This window comes from Festucalex cinctus, chromosome 8 (assembly GCF_051991245.1).
Source record: "Festucalex cinctus isolate MCC-2025b chromosome 8, RoL_Fcin_1.0, whole genome shotgun sequence".
NCBI lineage: Eukaryota > Metazoa > Chordata > Actinopteri > Syngnathiformes > Syngnathidae > Festucalex > Festucalex cinctus.
In genome coordinates, this window is record NC_135418.1 from 20,513,046 (window position 1) to 20,529,802 (window position 16,757).

The window sequence follows — 16,757 nt, forward strand, 5'->3', positions numbered from 1 at the left end:
TATATATATTTATTTATTTTATTTTATTTTTCTAATTTCCATTTCTATTTATTTTTTGTATTTAAATCTTTAATTTTATTTTTTATATCCATTTTCACTTTTATTCGTTTATTTTTGTAGTCATGTATTTATTGACTTTTAATTTTGTCAGTTTTGGTCCTTCATACTAATCTGGTACCTGTACCGTCTTAGCTCCGCAGTGGAAATGGACGGATGACAAGTGAAGGGTTTCCGGTGTGCTAAAATGAGGATGAGCCTTTCATGTCTGCTCGTCGTGGATGCTTTACAGAGGCAGGTCTGTGCTGTTGTGGCGAGTCTTTCTGGAAGTGCCGTCATCCCTGGGCAGAGCTTTTTGCAGGTTGGACATGGCCGCCGTTTTCTTCAGGTCGATGACGGCGTAGCATTCGCTGCGACGGGGCGCCGGCGGGCCGCAACTTTGGGGCGGCAGGCGCTGGTGCGGCTGCCCGCCCCCGCCCATAGCTTCGTCCTCAAGGTCCACCTGGATGTAGTTGAGCTGCCGCAACGGAGGGGCGTGCCCGTGGTCGCACACTCCGACCCCTGACCTGGAGCGCCTGCGGAAGTCAAAGTTAAATATGCGCCCCCCTCTGTCGGGCTGGCACGGTCGGGGATGCGGGGGGCAGCTGTGTTGCATCCGGGGCGGCGGCACCTGCTCGGTGTTGACGTAGTTCTGCAGGGCGTCGCGGTGGAGGCCCCGCCCGTCCGGGTGGTACCCGTTGGCGGCCTCGGGGCCTTCCGAGAACTCGTCCTCGTCGAAGTCTTCCTCCTCCTCTTCGTACTCGTCGTCGTCATCATCGTCGTCGTCGTCGTCTTCCTGCTCGTCGTCGCGCTGCAGGGCGCTGTACTCCCACACGGGGGGGAGCGAGGGTAGGTTCTCGTAGTTGAGTAGGGCCGTGCGGCGGTGGCCCCCGCCGGCGGGCCTCTCGCAGCCGTAGCCCTGCGGCGGGAGCGAGGACGGGCCGTTCGGGTGCAAGAGGGCGTGGGGGTGACTGTCGCCGCCGCCGCCGCCGGTGGTGGTGCTGCTGCTGCTGCTGGAGCCCACCGACTGGGACACGCTGCTGGGACTCAGCCGCTGCTTGCGACCGCTCCTCAGCCCGTTGATGTTCTCGTAGGTGAGCTCGCCGCCCCGGCAGCTGTCCGGGTGCCCGTGGCACGGGTGGTGATGGAAATGGTGGTAGGGGAGGGAGTTGCACACGTGCACAGCGGGCTCGTCCCCGTCCGTCTCCGAGCCTGGGGCGCCCTCTGCTGGCTGAAGGCCGTGAGCCAGCCGCTCCCTCTCGCGCTCCCTTTGCAGGAGATGGCGCTGGGCGGGAGTGGGGCCCAGCATGAACTTGACCTCCTGCGACGAGGGCTGGAGGAACACCTGGGGATCTTGGCGCTCCTCCAGGGGGCAGCACCGCAGGTTCGACGGCGCGTTCCCTTGGCCGCCGACTCGTGTCGTCTCGGCGAAAGTGCTGGGACGCACCTCGGGTAAGGAGTGCACACAGTGGCGCATGGCGAGATCCCCCTCCATGGTGACAGTGTTCACGTAAGTGTGGGTCTGGTGAGAAACAAAGCAGAGGTGAAGTCAACACAGGTAAGAGAGGTGACTGTTACTGTACGTCGAACCTGGTCTTCCAAAGCCATCAGATTGTGTCCATGATCATCAGTAAGGGGAGGCTGGGAGGAATCCCCTCTGATTGGATAACCAGGGTATCCGTTGGGAAAAGCCGGCACGGGGAAGGCTGGAGCTGCAAACGCATTTATGGGACACTTTTTTTTTTTAAATAGTTATAAATTAGATGTTACATGTGATGTTACAAAGTATGAATAGCTTTGACAATGATTTACTCTAGCCCATGTGTCATATGTGGCTCTTTAATCCCTTTAATGTGTTATTTATTTTTAATATTCTTAAAATGAATAAATGGGTTCAATAAAATAATAATAATAATATTATTATTATTATTATTATTATTAATAATAATAAGAATAAGAATAATAATAAAATATTCAAAAAATGTCCACATTTAAGTTGTCAGAAAAAAAGGGATTAATACGTTTTTTAAAAATGACCAAAAAATGTCCAAAAAGTGATCATAAAATGTCCAAAAAGGAAGAGGAAAAGGAGAAAGCTTGGATAAAATGTCCATGAAATTGCCAAAAATGTCAGAGAATTGGGAAAAAAAAAAAAAAAAAAGCAGAAATGAAAACATTTAAAAAGTAGCTGTATAAAATGTAAAAAAAAACAAAAAAACAAAAGAAGGAATCCTGAAAATTGCCATAAAATGTCCACACAATTGCCAAAAACATCTGAAATTTATAACAAAACTGGCAGAATTGTTTTCTTTTTGTTCTTTAAAAACCATAACATGTCTAAAAAAAGGACGAGAGGCAGAAAATTACCATATGTTCATAAAACTGCCAAGTGTCAGAAATTTGACAGAAAGGCAGAAAATCTAAAAAAAAAATGTTTAAAATTATAATAAAAATGTATCAGATTTATATATCACTTTTCTAGACACCCAAGTATGAAAAACAAAGCATGAACATTTTAAATAAATAATAATAAATTATATGTCCGTAAAACTGCCAAAAGAAATTGAACTGAAGACAAAATGTAAGAAAATAAATCTCAAAAGTATTGGATGCTGCATATTCTTCTGTTTTGGTGCAGCTCTAATTAACTCGTCGGCCCTCAGTACATTAGACTAACACTAACACACTTTTTCCTTCACCACAATGTTCAAATGTTTTGCGGATCCAGACAGATTTTTTTTGTTATTTATTTGGCCTAAAATGACTCTTGAAAGGAAAGGTTGCTGACCCCTCCTGCTCTAGCCAATTTAGGCTGGGATTGCATTATCACGTTTCCATCACTAGACCCGGGAATGCTGTTGCACATTTCTACCTTTCAGGGGTTAACGATAACAGATTTTTTTGTGACCAATTGTTGGTCTCTTAGCCAGTGAACTGCATCAAAATATACAAGTGAGGGTGACGTGGGTCTCGTTTCATTTTCTGGAATTTTTTCGAGCAATCATGGCAGATGCAGACGGTCACGGAAGTTCTGAAATAACTGATGGTAGTTTTATAGACGACGCACTCAAAGACTTTGCTCAAGTGAAAGCAGTCGTCGTCAGTGATATATGGTTAAGACATATGTTTGTAGACAGTCCTGTGTGAAATGCCACAGGTGTAAGATCTCAAAATTATTTTGGAATTATGCTTCTATCTGCTACAGGGGCTGAGATTAGACCTGTCAAAATTACTCATGTAAAGACAAGGCGTGTGCGTGTGTGACTGACTGTTGGGCGTCTGTGGTGCGCGAGACATCTCCATCTCTGGCGTGTGGCCGCTGCGGGACATCATCATGGACTCCTCCACCACGTTGATGCTGTTGCATTGCATCAGCTCCTGGAGCAAGTTGAAGATCTCCTCAGCCCGAGAGCACTTGAAGGCAAATATTCCTAATAAGGGAAACACGACAGCACAATTACACAGGACGACTTAGTCCCCCCGTCACTGAGGAAAACCATCAAACAAAACGACCAATCACGGTTCAGTTTCAGAAAAGAAGTTAGCCATGATTGGTCGTTACCTGAGCAAAGTCATTTTCAGTCACCCTGATGTGAACCGATGGTTGCAAAAAATGAAAACGATCGCCACTCACCCTGCCCGGTCTGACAACGCCGCCCGCTCTCGAAGGAAAACAGGTTGGAGTCGTAGCCGTAGCGGCGCAGGCAGAGGTACGGCCACCTGATGGCGTCCCGCTTGCGCGTGTGAAGAATGAGCTCGGTCTGGGTGAGCTCCATGACACCGGAGCCCAGCTCATTGCCTTCATCGTCCACATTGATGACCTGGGAATCGCATTATATGAGATATGTAATATTGTGAACTCACAATTGATTATCGTGAACTCCTGCTTTGATTGGGGAATAAGGAGCGAGCACTGTCGCGAAAAGCAAGAATTTGTGAGAATGGGGATCGTAAGAGTATTGATTGATAATATAGCCTTTTCTTTAAAACTGCAAGAAATTAGGTGGCCCGCGGGCCTTTTGTAAATAAAGTTTAGCAAGTATGGGACATTATGATTTCCTCGGAATGCTAGCAAACTTACTTTAAATGTGAGCATTGGCAGAGAATTATAGAAAAAGTTGGATTCTGGCAAAAGGGTCCTCATGTACCAAAAAAAAAAAATCTAAATTGAGATTTTTATATATTCAAATTCTACACTTAATTATCTTTAAAATGATATGCAACATATGAATATATCTCAAAGTTACGGCAATTTTAATGTTGGCATGTTAAAATCCCTAATTTTGAGAAAAAGGGGTTTAAGGTTTTGGTCATTGCATCTTTCACATGTCCATAGCAACCACTGCCTTAGGAAAAAGATTATTAACCTCAAATTTTCAGGAACCATTAAAATATCATTGGAAAGTACATTCCAATAGCAGGCAAGGCCATCATCGTCCGAGATTTGAACCCTTTTAAATGTTTTGAAAGTTTGACCTCTCAGGAGATGAAGTCAGCCTCTTATTGATGCTCCTTGTGTATTTTCTTGCTTAAATGAGGTCATATTACCACAGTGGGAAATTTGATTTAATAATGTTATGTCAGTTAAACGATTATTTGCCATTTGGTGTGGCCTGTGACATGTTTATGGATATGTTTGGTCACATAAAGAAAATCAAAATGTCACTCCAAATATGCATCTTCTGTTTACGTTCATGCCAAATAGTCACATTATGGCGTGTATTTCAACTTTCATTGGTTGCTATGTCAATCATTTGTGAAGTGACGTTCGAGGTGTTCCTGTTACACGAGGAACTCAGGGTTGTCCGAGGCAGGTTTCCGAGACACGTTGCTAGCTAAAGTTGGCTAACAAACGTGTTGGCTAACGATGCATTTGTCCTAAGATTGCAGATTTTCATACACTTCTACTACAATTTGAACTTTTGTGCTGTTGGGAAATGAAAATGAAGACCTCAAGGAGGCTATTTTTGGAGAAATCGAGGAACTGAGGGTTATGCGAGGCAGGTTTCCGAGACACGTTGCTAGCTAAAGTTGGCTAACAAACGTGTTAGCTAACGATGCATTTGTCCTAAGATTGCAGATTTTCATACACTTCTACTACAATTTGAACTTTTGTGCTGTTGGGAAATGAAAATGAAGACCTCAAGGAGGCTATTTTTGGAGAAATCGAGGAACTGAGGGTTATGCGAGGCAGGTTTCCGAGACACGTTGCAAGCTAAAGTCGGCTAACAACCGTTGGCTAACGATGCACTTGTCCTAATACTGTAATTGCATATTTTCATACACTTCTACTACAATTTTAACTTTTGTGCTGTTGGGAAATGAAATTGGAGACCTCAAGCTGGCTATTTTTGGAGAAATCTCAAAATGGACATTATCGACCTCCTGCTCTATTTTGCACAATTACGAGACTTGCTACTTTCCGACATGTGGACCATTTTTCCAGAATGGGTCGCATATTTGTTTCCTAATTATTGTGAAAAATCACAATAAGTGAGTAAGATTTTGTTTACTCAAAGGTGATTAATAATGATGACTGATACGAATCATCTGTAAATATATAAACAATTTATAACCTTAAACTTGGTAAGATGGTTGTCTCGGATGGGGTCCCTGTACAGGCAGCTCCAACAGCTCCCCATGGCTTCAGCGGGCCAGCTGAAACCTGACACATGTTGACCCACGCATCGTTAGCGACATAACCGTCTGCGTACAACAAGTTTCTCAAGCTTTTGCTTACTCAGTCCAGGCCATCGGTGTGAAGGGACGCGTGCTTCAGTCCCAGGATCTTCTGCTGGGCCTTGGCGTTGTCACAAGCCACTTGCTTTGTTGGACGGACATCTTCATGACAAGCCTCATGTTCTGGTCCCTGAAAGCGCAAAGAAGAAAGCGTTCACTGAGAAAAAAATTGTACTCATTTTTTGAGAACAAAGAAGAAACACATGATTCAACATCGAAGAGGACACACAACAGGAAGTGGTCTTGAGAGTATTTTTAAAGGGGGGAAAAAAAATCCCAAATGCAAAATTGAGTTACAGATGAGTTCTCAAATTCTGTTAATGACAGGTGTCATTATCGCCGTAATCTGCATGTTTGTTTTTTGTTTTATTTACACACACTTCCTTGTTCCCCAGTGGGGTCGCTTCTTGATTGGCTACATTTGCTCACGTCACAATTCACAGTCATGATCTTCAGATTTACCCACAAATATGAAGACTTTTTTTGTTGTTGTTGCACAAAAAAGAATTCAACACGTTTGAGATTAAGGATTGTCTGCCAGACTCGTTTCTGACCCAGTTATCAGTTCTCAGACAGCTTTTATAAACAATGACTCGATCAGATTGGCTGTGGCTAAACATGTGGGTAACAGGACTGACATGGAATTATCTGATTGGCTGTTGACCAAATAAAGGGATTAAAGATTCTTGACATCACATAGCTCCTGACGTCACATAGCTTACGACCAGTTGAAACTAGATGCCGGTTTACATCAGTTCAAAACAGACACTTGACCTCACGGTCATGACCCAAACATAACTCTTGAATGAGCCAGTCATGACACGGACAATCATCTTACCCCTGTGTATTTTTTGTCAGCAGATAATGTTAAACATTTCATATCTAAAACTATTACACATAAAAAATGTTCTCATCTGTTTGATGAAAAACAACTTGACACACAATTACAGTATATCAAAAAGTGGCTACTATGGCTCCATGTTTTGAGTAAGTCATAGGAATGTTATAGCTGTTGGATTAATGTTACGTTAAACTATAACTTTTTTTTTAACCTTTTACCGTGAATCCACCTCCTGTCTGTCCTACGTATTTGTGCATGTTGCACTTAGCTGCAGATTTGAAAGGGGGTGTGTCACATGGAAGATTAGCAGGGAAACAATTTTATGAAATCATATAACTTTCATCTCGTTTTAATGAACTAAAATGTCCATAGATTTTAGTCCTGTTTTTATTAAGCGCATTACATTTTCATCTCGTCTACATTAGTCGATGAAAATACATTGTGATTTAGTCTCAGTTATTTTTTATTTTTTATTAATGAGGGTTTTAGTCTAGTTTTAGTGCGGTGAAAAATGTGTGTTGACGAAAATATTTTTGTTTCGTTATTAATAATTAACTAGACAACAGGATAATTGTGTACCTACCCAAACTTGTATGAAAAGGAGAAAACAGGAAAAATACTAAACATGGGATTAGCGGCGTGCTCCAACATGTATTCCACAGCTACAATAAATATCACAATGGTATTCCCATCCAGTGCTGTCAGCTGGACACTGTTGTGTACATTCAACTCTGATGGAATTATGAAAGCCCAAATCAGAGTCATTCTGTCAGTAAATGATCCTATATGACTTACTTGAAACGGGAGGGGACAAATTTGCCATTTGTTCTTTCTTTTTGTATCATTAGTCCTTCCACTTAAGAAGGGCTGACTCAGTTATTGACTCAGCAGCTCACGTAAATGACTACAAACGTGTTGAGACATCAAGTTTAGCGGGAAGTAGGCGTTCAAACCTCATAATCTTCACCATGCAATTATAAAAAAAAAAAAAAAGCAAACTTCATGTGCATAACAATAGGTTGTGTGTGTATCACTATGTGAGCAGTCGAGCGACACAATGCTGCACCTCTGTGACAACATCAAGCCAAGCCCGGTCACATCTGTCCTGGTGGTCACGCTGCAGACTCCCCCCCACCTCCTCCACGTCGTATGTGCTCCTCGGCCCGGCCAGCAAAACACATGCACCCCGTCGCAGTGTGAGCGCTCCGGGCCTCTACATCTGACTGTGGCTGGAACACATACGCACGCACGCATTTCAATCTCTGCGCGCTAGCCTACGTTAACAGACTTGTCACCCAGCCAGAGCCTCAATGGGGATTTTCCCTGCATCCATCTAGACATCCATCCATGCATCCATGGGAGCACTAGCTCGCTCAATTAGCCCCCACCGAGCTCCCACAGCACGCCGCCCGTGACGCTAAAACGGCGCAATGAGCGGCTGTGTTGAGGCTACGATAGCACCTAGCAGCGCCCAAGTGGAGAAACGGCGCTCCGCTACTCACATGTCTGCCACCGTCGATTTGCTCTTTGCGACGCGGTGAGGCAGGTGTCGGCGGAGTCCGCTCGGTCGGGATTGTGGAGCTCGGCCCGCGGAGACGTAGAGCCGAGATGCGGTGAAAGCCGTAATAATGTTGTTATTTTTCCTCCCCCCGCGGCCCCCCTCTTTCTCGCTCTCTAGCTCATTCCCACCCTCTTTATGACGCCCCCCCACTACTGCAGCACGGGCCTCTAGCTGGGCTGTGTGATATTTGCCGAGCGGCTGGGGGGGGGGTCAAAGTTGACAAGCAGACAACGAGGTTGAGGAAACCGTCAAGAAGGTGAAAGAGGCTGGAGGACCGCGGAGGTGCGGAAAGGTGTGCCCGGCTGGCGTGGCGGGAGGAGGGGCCACGCAGACAGCCGCCATCCGCTGTTCGCGCTGGAAATAGTCCTTGTCATATTGGCTACGTTTTAAACCATGGTTCTCAAACTTTTTACACCATGTATCGCCTAAGTGGTTTTCATTCAAGATTTTACGAGAAAAACTTAACATTATGTGAAAAAAGTAAAATAAAAAATAAAATAATACGAGAAAAAAATGTAGTGAAAAAAAGTTGTGATACTTCTCAAATCTTACAATAAACAAAAATATGTGAGTCTCAAGTCAAAATATCAGAAGAAATAGAAAAAACAGTAATTAAAAAAGTTATATTACATTAAAAAGACAAAATATAAGGAAAATATGTAATTATAGGAATAAAATTATTACAAGAAAAATAATTGGACCAGAATAAATTTGTAATTTTACAGGAAATAAAAAAACAAACAATTCTTAGACTTTTTGTATTATTATTATTATTATTATTATTATTATTATTATTATTATTATTATTATTATTATTATTATTATTATTATTATTACTTTTAAATCCACATAATGTCAAATTTGGGTGAAAATAAAGTTGCAGTTTGAGAAAATAATAAAAATAAATAATTTTACAGGAAGTCTGAATCAGGTGAGTATTTTTAACATTATGGCAGACATTTTCGAATAGATAAATTAGTTGTCTGAAAACCTTTTATACCAAGTTCCACATAAAAAAAAGTGCCATAATAAAAACAAGTAAACAAAAAATATATATAATAAAAATTACATTCACAATATATTGAAACCAATTAAATTGGACTGTATTTAGGCAGTAGGCAGTGAATATAACATACCACTAGAGGGAGCCTGCGTACTTTGAGAATCACTGGTTTCACCATTCAGTGCAAAAAAATGACTTTTAAAAAGGAGTCCCATTTCAAGATTATGTGGTTCAGTGTTTCTCAATTTTTCTTATTAAGCCAATAAAGGTTGCTTGACTTTCAAATTGAATTTGTTCTGTGTCCACGCCCCTAAGGTTTTTTTTAATTAAATAGTAGGCTACTCAATACTGTAAGTACACAGAGTAATCACATATTTTGGTAGAATGTAAGTAATTAAAAATCGTGACAAATTAATTCAATGATGAGCATTGCGCTGCTGCTTCTGGGGTGCGCGTCTTGGCCAATAGGGGGCAGTATAGTGCATAGACATACAACACAAAAAAATGATAATGAAACAGATAAATCAGATGTTCCTTTTGTTGCATGATTTTAATGTATTCGCGGTAATATGGTCTAATTGACTTCTTACATGTATTAGCCGAAAATAAAGGTTTTTTTGTCAGTATGATAATCATGTACCCAATCAACGGAAATTCTCGATGTGTGGTTTCAAAAACTCAAACTCAGAAGTAAAGTAATATACAGTATTTTTTGGAAATATGATGAAAAGACTAATATACTGCATATAGCAGCTGCCAACTAGAACCAGGGTGAACAGTCTTGACCGTTTTACTCATCTTTGCTATCTGAGGCGTGAATGACAAAATGACCAAACCGGAAGCAGAGTGCCAATATTTCTTGGCGTGAGTGTTCAATCTTTGTGAACACGCTAGCTAGGGAGTGACTGGGAGACAGTTGAGATAAGGCTGCCCTGCCCATTTAAGACATTTATATCACAAGACTAACAGCCTGACGCGAACAAACCTGTGGTGCGTGTAATTCATTAAGCAACTGGACGTAACGATTTGCAAAAGACCAACAACACAAGGGCGAGAGAGGTAAGAGAAGCCTGCCTTCAAACTTTGCCTGTTACCAAATGAACCTTGACTCACAAGGACGGAAGAATGCATTGGGGGGGGGACAAACAAAAAGAAAGTGTGTGTGTGTGCAGTTTATGTAAGGCAATTAGTTTGCATAATGCACAATTGTGCTGCAGCAGCGCTTTTAACATGAGTTATTTAGCATTGTTTTCGTGAAATGCAACAGGCTGTATTGCACAGGTGCCATTCCTGTCTGGCATATCAGCATAATAGTTTAAATTATTTTTCACGGATGCACCTCAGTAACGATGTTTCCTCTAACCTGATTACAGTTGTTTTTTTTCCCCCCCTTTTATTATTTTTTTTAATTTCACGGGATTGTTTCAGGTAACGTCACCGCCGTAGCGTAGGATTCAAAATCCATCGTAAACGGAGGATCACCTGCATGTGTAATCTAGGGTAGTTTTCTTGTGTTGTCCAGCAGAGAGCAGCATTCATCTCAAGACTCATTTTCCACTTAAATATATGAGATATAGATACGGTACTGAATTTAAAAAAAATATATGCTTTCCTATTATGTATTTTGATTTTATTTTTTTAAGAATGTGGCTGCCCATGGTTGGTTTGACTGCCCTGCCACACCTTGGAGGGCTCTATGGCGGTTACGTCACCCGAAAAGAGGTGAAGACCTGGTACCTCACCCTGCAGAAACCATCGTGGAGACCCCCGAATGCAGCGTTCCCCGTGGTGTGGACCTGTCTGTATACAGGAATGGGGTGAGGGTCGCTTGCAAGCATCTCTGTATAGGCCTTCCAGTGAGGAGTTTGTATGTTCATCAACATTCCAGTTTTTTCCTAAGTGGAGGTCACAAATGTTCCCCTGCAATGTTCTTTTCACCAAAATAATATTTTCACACTGTAAACAGTAGACTTATCTTACTATTCGTGGTAGATAGGCAAGGTCACTGTAAACTGTCCTGCCAATTTTTGTTGTGTTCCAAAAATGCCACAAGATGGCAGCAAAGTACAACTTTTGTCTAATTGAAGCTCCTCAAATTAACGTCCACATAGCTCCTGGGTACCAAAATGACGCCAAAGTAACAGTTTCATATATATGTTTTTTTCCGCCCCGCAGGTACGGCTCCTATCTGGTGTGGAAAGAACTTGGAGGTTTCACTGAGGACGCGGTGGTGCCACTTGGACTCTACGGGATGCAGCTGGCACTCAACTGGGCCTGGACGCCCATCTTCTTTGGCGCACATAAACTCAAACTGGTAATCTCAACATGCCCATATGATTATAATTATTATGTTGTGGTGTCTAACCTCATACAACTAAACTGATATTAGGCCTTCATGGAGATTGTGCTTCTAACTGGGACCGTTGGGGCCACCATGTGGTCCTGGTATCCCATCAGCCGACCAGCCACGTGGCTCATGGCACCCTACTTGGCCTGGTTGTGTCTGGCCACCTCGCTCAGCTACCGCATATGGAGAGACAACCCCGAGAAAAAAGAAGAGTAGAAGGCGGGAGATGTTTATGTGAGCCTCGAGCAAACAGCATCAGCATTTCATAAGTCAATGTGAATATATCCGTCCAGGGGCCTTTAAAAATCATTGTTTTCCATTAAGTACTTTTTTTTGTTTTTGTTTTTACTAAGCTTTTGGTTTCTGAGCCCTAATTGATAGGATTGATTAGATCACTTGACTGGTTTGTTGACAAATGACCGTTTGCACATGCTCAGAAAGACACTTGTGATTTTTTTTTTTTTTTTTTTTTTAAACCAACCAGCAGGCTTTTTACAGTTTTCTGCAGCACAATATTTAGCTTCATTTTCCAATTTCCATTTTCTTGTATGACAATGCTTAGTTAATCACATTCATTGGAATTTGGAGCCTCTCATAAATTCTTCCAAATACTGAGCAGATATCAAAGACTGTGCTGAAATGCAATATGGGTCAAGTTAATTTTTCGTGTGTGTTTAAAAAAAAAAAAAGTAATACATATTTGCTTTTGTATGAACAGTGCCATCTCTGCATCAACGAAGAATAAATTTATTCATGATTGTCGTGCAAATAAACAGTTGTGAAAAATGTCTTACAATTATACCTACCAATGCTGTTTGCATCAAAACTTTTGGAATTACGGTATGCCCCCCAAAATTCAAATGTGTGCTATTTATTTGAGTTATTTTGTAAAACAGTACATTATGAAATCAATGGATTAACAATTATGATTGACTTCAAATGTAAATAAGAATAGTAAATATAACGATAATCTTTATTTCCATATGAATTAACAAAATAAATGCATAAAATGTTATTTTTCAGGAGCTTTCTCTGGAATGTCCTCTGGTGACTTGGAGGAAAATCTCTCTGTTAACGTTTTCCACAAACTCTTCTTTTCATCATCTGACTGCTGCCCAGCTGAAAAAATGAAAAAAAAATATATATATTGATGTGAGACTCAAGTGAGAAGGTAATGACGACTATTGTGTCCTTACCTGACAATATTAATTTACACTCTTCTGCTGTGACTCCAGTGAAGCTCGTATCTCTCATGCGAGGAAACTAAGAGCAAACAAACAAAATTTTTAGGATTTTTGACAATTTCATTGACATCTCATTCTTAAAAAGGTTTAATGATCATAATTTACAGAGGAGCCTCTGAAGCTGTACATCCCTGAAAACAGTTGAAAATTGTACCAACATTTGTTTACCGATTAAGCAGCATAAATGTTGCAGCGCAGTTGTAAGTATTCCACGATAGTAATAGCAAACAAGCTGAGAAAAGTCCATTTTTGACACCACATTTACTTACTCGTTGTTTGTACGTGTTTGCATTAATTCTTGCCAGACTTTCGTAAGTCTGATCACACTTCTCTGTGTCTGCGATCTAGAAACAGACAAACAAAACACATGAAGCCACAATATACAGTATCTGCAAGAAATCAAAATGTCCTTTCAATTCTCAACAGGGAACTATGTTTATTTATTTCTGACAGTAAAATATAAATTTACAAGAGCTTAAACTAAATTATCTTGTAAATTTGACCATTACTTCAGCTTTATTTTAACCTTTACACTTATGGTAAGGAGGAATACAAAACTTTACAAAAGATCTGTTTATCTCTAATAACAAAATACTTGTTCAGGGTGGGAGAAACACTGTAGTACTGCTACTCTGAAGATTACGTCGCTATTATTTTAACCAGTAACAGTCATTAAAAAAATTAACGTCATAATTTATATAGGGGAGGCAAAATTTAAACAATCATTACAGCAATGATGCTACATGCGTTATAGGCTATATAGAAACAGAATTAATAACAGTCATCGTAAATACATTAAAACAATTAATTGAAGATAAGGGCAAGCAAGGTCGACCGGCCGCTCAATGTTTCCAAGATAGCTTTAGCTTCGTGCTATGTAGCAGCGCCGAGGTTTACCTACCTGTGTGTTTTCGCCCTCGCGGAACGCAGCTGCCACTCGCTGCCGGAGAAACGTTCCCAAATCTCGACTTTTCTTGTTCTCGTCGCGGGGCCATTCCTCGCACAGCTTGAGGAAGCGACGATAACGTGTGGCGGACATCGTCACGCGGACGCGCGATTAAATAACAACGTGAAAGGACCTATTAGAGCCTCGTCGCTCGCCGTAGTGAGCTGCTAACAGTGTTACTTCCGGTGTGTCCAGCCTCGTTGCAAAGCTAGTTTAACCGGGTGCAGCTATTAGCATCATGAGCGGAGTAGGCGGCAAAAAGAGCTCGTCTGGGTCGTCGAGCATGACAGATTGGATAAGTTCGGCATGTAAATTTGCAACAGACAGAAATGATTTCAGGAGGTGAGTTACAATAGCGTGAGGCTGTTTTAAAACCATGTGTCTGTTAGCATTTTCTTACTAGCATTAGCATCTCGTCACCAGAGGTTTGTCCTTGCCGGGAGGGTGCCCCAGTGGTACGGTTTTGTTTTTGTTTTTTATGTCATCTAAAAACCATTATGGTAACCACCAATGGAAATGAATATAATCGATTTTTTTTATCTGGATTTTGACCTTGTACAGAGATGCCTTCTACTAGAAGAGCATTTAATTTATCTGCCTGTCACTAAGTCGCTGGCATAGATGAGCAATGATTGTTGTTAATTATGTTGTTAAATTGTCGTTTAATATGACTTACCTGTTGCCTTTCAGTTATTCATTCATTATTGCTATTGACGCTCTGTGCTTTGTACATTTACGGATGTCCTAAACATATGTTTTCTTTTCTTTAATCAAGAAGTACTAGTGACTCCGACTAGACTTATACAAAATCAATATTTTAATTGGTAACAATCGAATTACAAAGCCTCTGTAAATAACGTTGAGTGATTTAGTGCCATGGTTTAAATTTTTGCTTTCAGGAATCTTCTGGTCAACTTGGGGTTGTTTGCAGCCGGTGTTTGGGTTGCCAGAAATCTGTCAGATTTTGACTTTATGGCCCCTCAGCCTGTCACGTAACCCTGTCACATCCTGGACATGGTGAGATTCATTACACTCAATTTGACATTTGCTAAATTAAGTTATTGATATTAATATTCCGTAATCACATGTTTTTAGGTGTCTTGGACTACAAAAGAAGAAACAAAGGATGTAAAGAAAAATGTTTTGTTATCCTAGTTTGAAACGTATCTTTAATAGTTCATTTTTTTATTTTTGCTGATTTATTATTATTTTTTTTTTAAATCCCGTACAGGCTTGAGAACATTGAGTCTGCTATTGTTTAGATTGTAAAGTACCTCCACTGTGTATGAAGCGTACCATATTTAAATTGCATCCGATTTGTCAAGCTATGCACGCTCGGGAGCTCTTTGTTGCTGCATCTCTTAAATGTTTGTCCACTGGAAGGAAGTCTCTCTCCATCCCTCAGAGTCTGGATGTGGCTGCCCAGCTCTCAGCTGTTGATTTGGCTTTGAAACCCACTCTTCTGTATGACGCCAACAGCGCCAGCGCAGAGCAGGTGCATCGGTATTTGCGCTGGTGTCAGTCGTCCCACCTTGTGTCGGACTCCCTTGTCACCTTGGACTTGAACGGTAACAGCCTCATTCTTAACCCTGGTGCGACACGGTCCAATCTAGAGAAGATGCTTCACAATAGCGGGCCGGCGGTTATCGATGTCCGCCACTCACTGGAGAAGCCCGCCATCATGGAGCCAGTCAGGGCAGGACTAAAGAGCATCGCACAAGATCTCCTTTTTCTTCTAAGCGGCTTGGATGCAGCAAAGGATGTTGACAAAGGCATTTATGTGGCAGAGGGTTCAGATGAATGGAACCTGAGCGCCGTCTTCGGACTGTTACTGGGTTACCCCGCCATCTACTGGTTTGACCAGACCGAGAGCTTTGAAAACTGCCTCGCTATGACCCCCTTGACGGTGACCACGGCATCTGCAACATGGCCAGCAGGTGACATCGACCATAAATGTTGCCTGTACTCATTCAGTATCCCGGCCGTCCTACAGAATGAGACGCTGCCCAGCCTGGAGGAGTGGAAGCTTGGCCTTCAAGAGAGATTCCAGCAGCAAAATATCCTCAAAGAGCTCACCGTTTGTCAGTCTGCAGTCACTCTGCCGTCAGTCTGTCTGTGACTCTAAGTGATCTTGTGTTCTCGACCCCATTAAACTTTAAACAAGCTTTTTCTTCCCGTTTATTAACACAGCATGACTTGATTTGCAAATTGGACATAATCATTACAAAACAGTTGAGTGAACTTTAGATGAGGACAAGCTAGATGAAGATGACTTATACCTTGGCCAGAGTTGAGTTATAAGTACATTTTTATGTGTCAAATAATTATTTTTGCAGGAAATAAGTACAATACAACTTTTGAAGACAAATTTGCTTTTTTCCCCCCCCACAATTCAAATTTGATCTACTGAATCGTGATCTTTAAAAAAAAAAAAAAAAAAAACATAACCCAGTACTTATAATGGCAATGTTAAAATACAGTAGCATTGTTACTGGTATAGTAGTCCTAAGCATTCATAAAAAAAAAAAAAAGGTTTTATAGGGGATAGGGAGTGGTGTGGCCCACAAAATCTGAAAATGTCCATATAATTTGACACCCACTGAAATGCATTTGAGGATTAATATATATTTTTAAACCCTCCGAATTCTTATTTAAAAAAATGTTGATAAACATTTAATGTGTGTTTTCCATACAAAATGGGGTGGGGGTGAAACAAAAAAAAAAAAAAAAGCAAATCAGTGGGTGCCAAACCTTGAGTATGCAGAGGTACACGTCCTCCCAAAAAAGTAAGTTTTATCTTGTAAGTCACTGTAACATGTTTGAACATTAATACTGCTTAAAAAGACGAAAATATAAAAACTGAACCAATTAAAATGTATTATACACAAATTCAAATTGTACCTAAATAAATGCCTGGAAACACGCTCTTAAAGATTAGATGTGAATGTTTGTCTTAAATGTATCATGCCCAAGTAAGCTAAACTAAATGTATTCAACTTAAAAGTTAATAGAATAAATATAACTGTTATTATTTTTCAAA

General features: G+C 41.1%; 5 protein-coding genes across 6 annotated transcripts; 3 read left to right on the forward strand and 2 right to left on the reverse strand.

Annotated features, from left to right (window-relative positions):
* Nucleotides 1–8,518, reverse strand: frs3 (fibroblast growth factor receptor substrate 3). 2 transcript variants are annotated; one of them, XM_077529522.1, is made up of 7 exons: nucleotides 8,119–8,518; nucleotides 5,777–5,905; nucleotides 5,613–5,701; nucleotides 3,671–3,857; nucleotides 3,306–3,467; nucleotides 1,627–1,748; nucleotides 1–1,558 (listed from the first exon to the last, which is right to left on the reverse strand). In XM_077529522.1, the coding sequence occupies exons 3-7, from the start codon at nucleotides 5,676–5,678 to the stop codon at nucleotides 284–286; spliced, it is 1,812 nt and encodes a 603-aa protein (XP_077385648.1). In that variant the 5' UTR covers nucleotides 5,679–5,701; nucleotides 5,777–5,905; nucleotides 8,119–8,518; the 3' UTR covers nucleotides 1–283. The 2 variants fall into 2 exon arrangements, with proteins under 2 accessions (XP_077385648.1, XP_077385649.1); XM_077529523.1 differs by lacking the exon at nucleotides 8,119–8,518 and adding an exon at nucleotides 7,683–7,733.
* A 1,525-nt stretch (nucleotides 8,519–10,043) lies between these two features.
* On the forward strand, nucleotides 10,044–12,323 carry tspo (translocator protein). The gene is made up of 4 exons (XM_077529691.1): nucleotides 10,044–10,239; nucleotides 10,824–10,997; nucleotides 11,356–11,494; nucleotides 11,570–12,323. The coding sequence occupies exons 2-4, from the start codon at nucleotides 10,825–10,827 to the stop codon at nucleotides 11,741–11,743; spliced, it is 486 nt and encodes a 161-aa protein (XP_077385817.1). The 5' UTR covers nucleotides 10,044–10,239; nucleotide 10,824; the 3' UTR covers nucleotides 11,744–12,323.
* Nucleotides 12,324–12,473: 150 nt separating this feature from the next.
* On the reverse strand, nucleotides 12,474–13,913 carry uqcc2 (ubiquinol-cytochrome c reductase complex assembly factor 2). The gene is made up of 4 exons (XM_077529693.1): nucleotides 13,673–13,913; nucleotides 13,041–13,115; nucleotides 12,724–12,790; nucleotides 12,474–12,646 (listed from the first exon to the last, which is right to left on the reverse strand). Exons 1-4 carry the CDS (start codon nucleotides 13,808–13,810, stop codon nucleotides 12,540–12,542), a joined length of 387 nt encoding a protein of 128 aa, XP_077385819.1. The 5' UTR covers nucleotides 13,811–13,913; the 3' UTR covers nucleotides 12,474–12,539.
* On the forward strand, nucleotides 13,639–15,099 carry tomm6 (translocase of outer mitochondrial membrane 6 homolog (yeast)). The gene is made up of 3 exons (XM_077529694.1): nucleotides 13,639–14,059; nucleotides 14,617–14,734; nucleotides 14,813–15,099. The coding sequence occupies exons 1-2, from the start codon at nucleotides 13,956–13,958 to the stop codon at nucleotides 14,711–14,713; spliced, it is 201 nt and encodes a 66-aa protein (XP_077385820.1). The 5' UTR covers nucleotides 13,639–13,955; the 3' UTR covers nucleotides 14,714–14,734; nucleotides 14,813–15,099.
* c8h1orf74 (chromosome 8 C1orf74 homolog) lies at nucleotides 15,003–15,882 on the forward strand. Its single transcript, XM_077529689.1, has one exon. The coding sequence runs from the start codon at nucleotides 15,003–15,005 to the stop codon at nucleotides 15,834–15,836; it is 834 nt and encodes a 277-aa protein (XP_077385815.1). The 3' UTR covers nucleotides 15,837–15,882.
* Nucleotides 15,883–16,757: the final 875 nt, after the last annotated feature.

Coding starts and splice junctions, on each gene's coding strand:
- frs3 (XM_077529522.1), bottom strand. CDS start 5,678: ATGGGGAGCTGTTGGAGCTGCCTGTACAGGGACCCCATCCGAGACAAC. Junction 1,749..3,305: donor CGCACCACAGACGCCCAACA/GTCAGTCACACA, acceptor ATGCGTTTGCAG/CTCCAGCCTTCCCCGTGCCG. Junction 1,559..1,626: donor TGATGGCTTTGGAAGACCAG/GTTCGACGTACA, acceptor GTTTCTCACCAG/ACCCACACTTACGTGAACAC.
- tspo (XM_077529691.1), top strand. CDS start 10,825: ATGTGGCTGCCCATGGTTGGTTTGACTGCCCTGCCACACCTTGGAGGG. Junction 10,998..11,355: donor TGTCTGTATACAGGAATGGG/GTGAGGGTCGCT, acceptor TCCGCCCCGCAG/GTACGGCTCCTATCTGGTGT. Junction 11,495..11,569: donor GCGCACATAAACTCAAACTG/GTAATCTCAACA, acceptor AACTGATATTAG/GCCTTCATGGAGATTGTGCT.
- uqcc2 (XM_077529693.1), bottom strand. CDS start 13,810: ATGTCCGCCACACGTTATCGTCGCTTCCTCAAGCTGTGCGAGGAATGG. Junction 13,116..13,672: donor GCGAGGGCGAAAACACACAG/GTAGGTAAACCT, acceptor GTCTGTTTCTAG/ATCGCAGACACAGAGAAGTG. Junction 12,791..13,040: donor CAAACACGTACAAACAACGA/GTAAGTAAATGT, acceptor GTTTGCTCTTAG/TTTCCTCGCATGAGAGATAC.
- tomm6 (XM_077529694.1), top strand. CDS start 13,956: ATGAGCGGAGTAGGCGGCAAAAAGAGCTCGTCTGGGTCGTCGAGCATG. Junction 14,060..14,616: donor GACAGAAATGATTTCAGGAG/GTGAGTTACAAT, acceptor TTTTGCTTTCAG/GAATCTTCTGGTCAACTTGG.
- c8h1orf74 (XM_077529689.1), top strand. CDS start 15,003: ATGAAGCGTACCATATTTAAATTGCATCCGATTTGTCAAGCTATGCAC.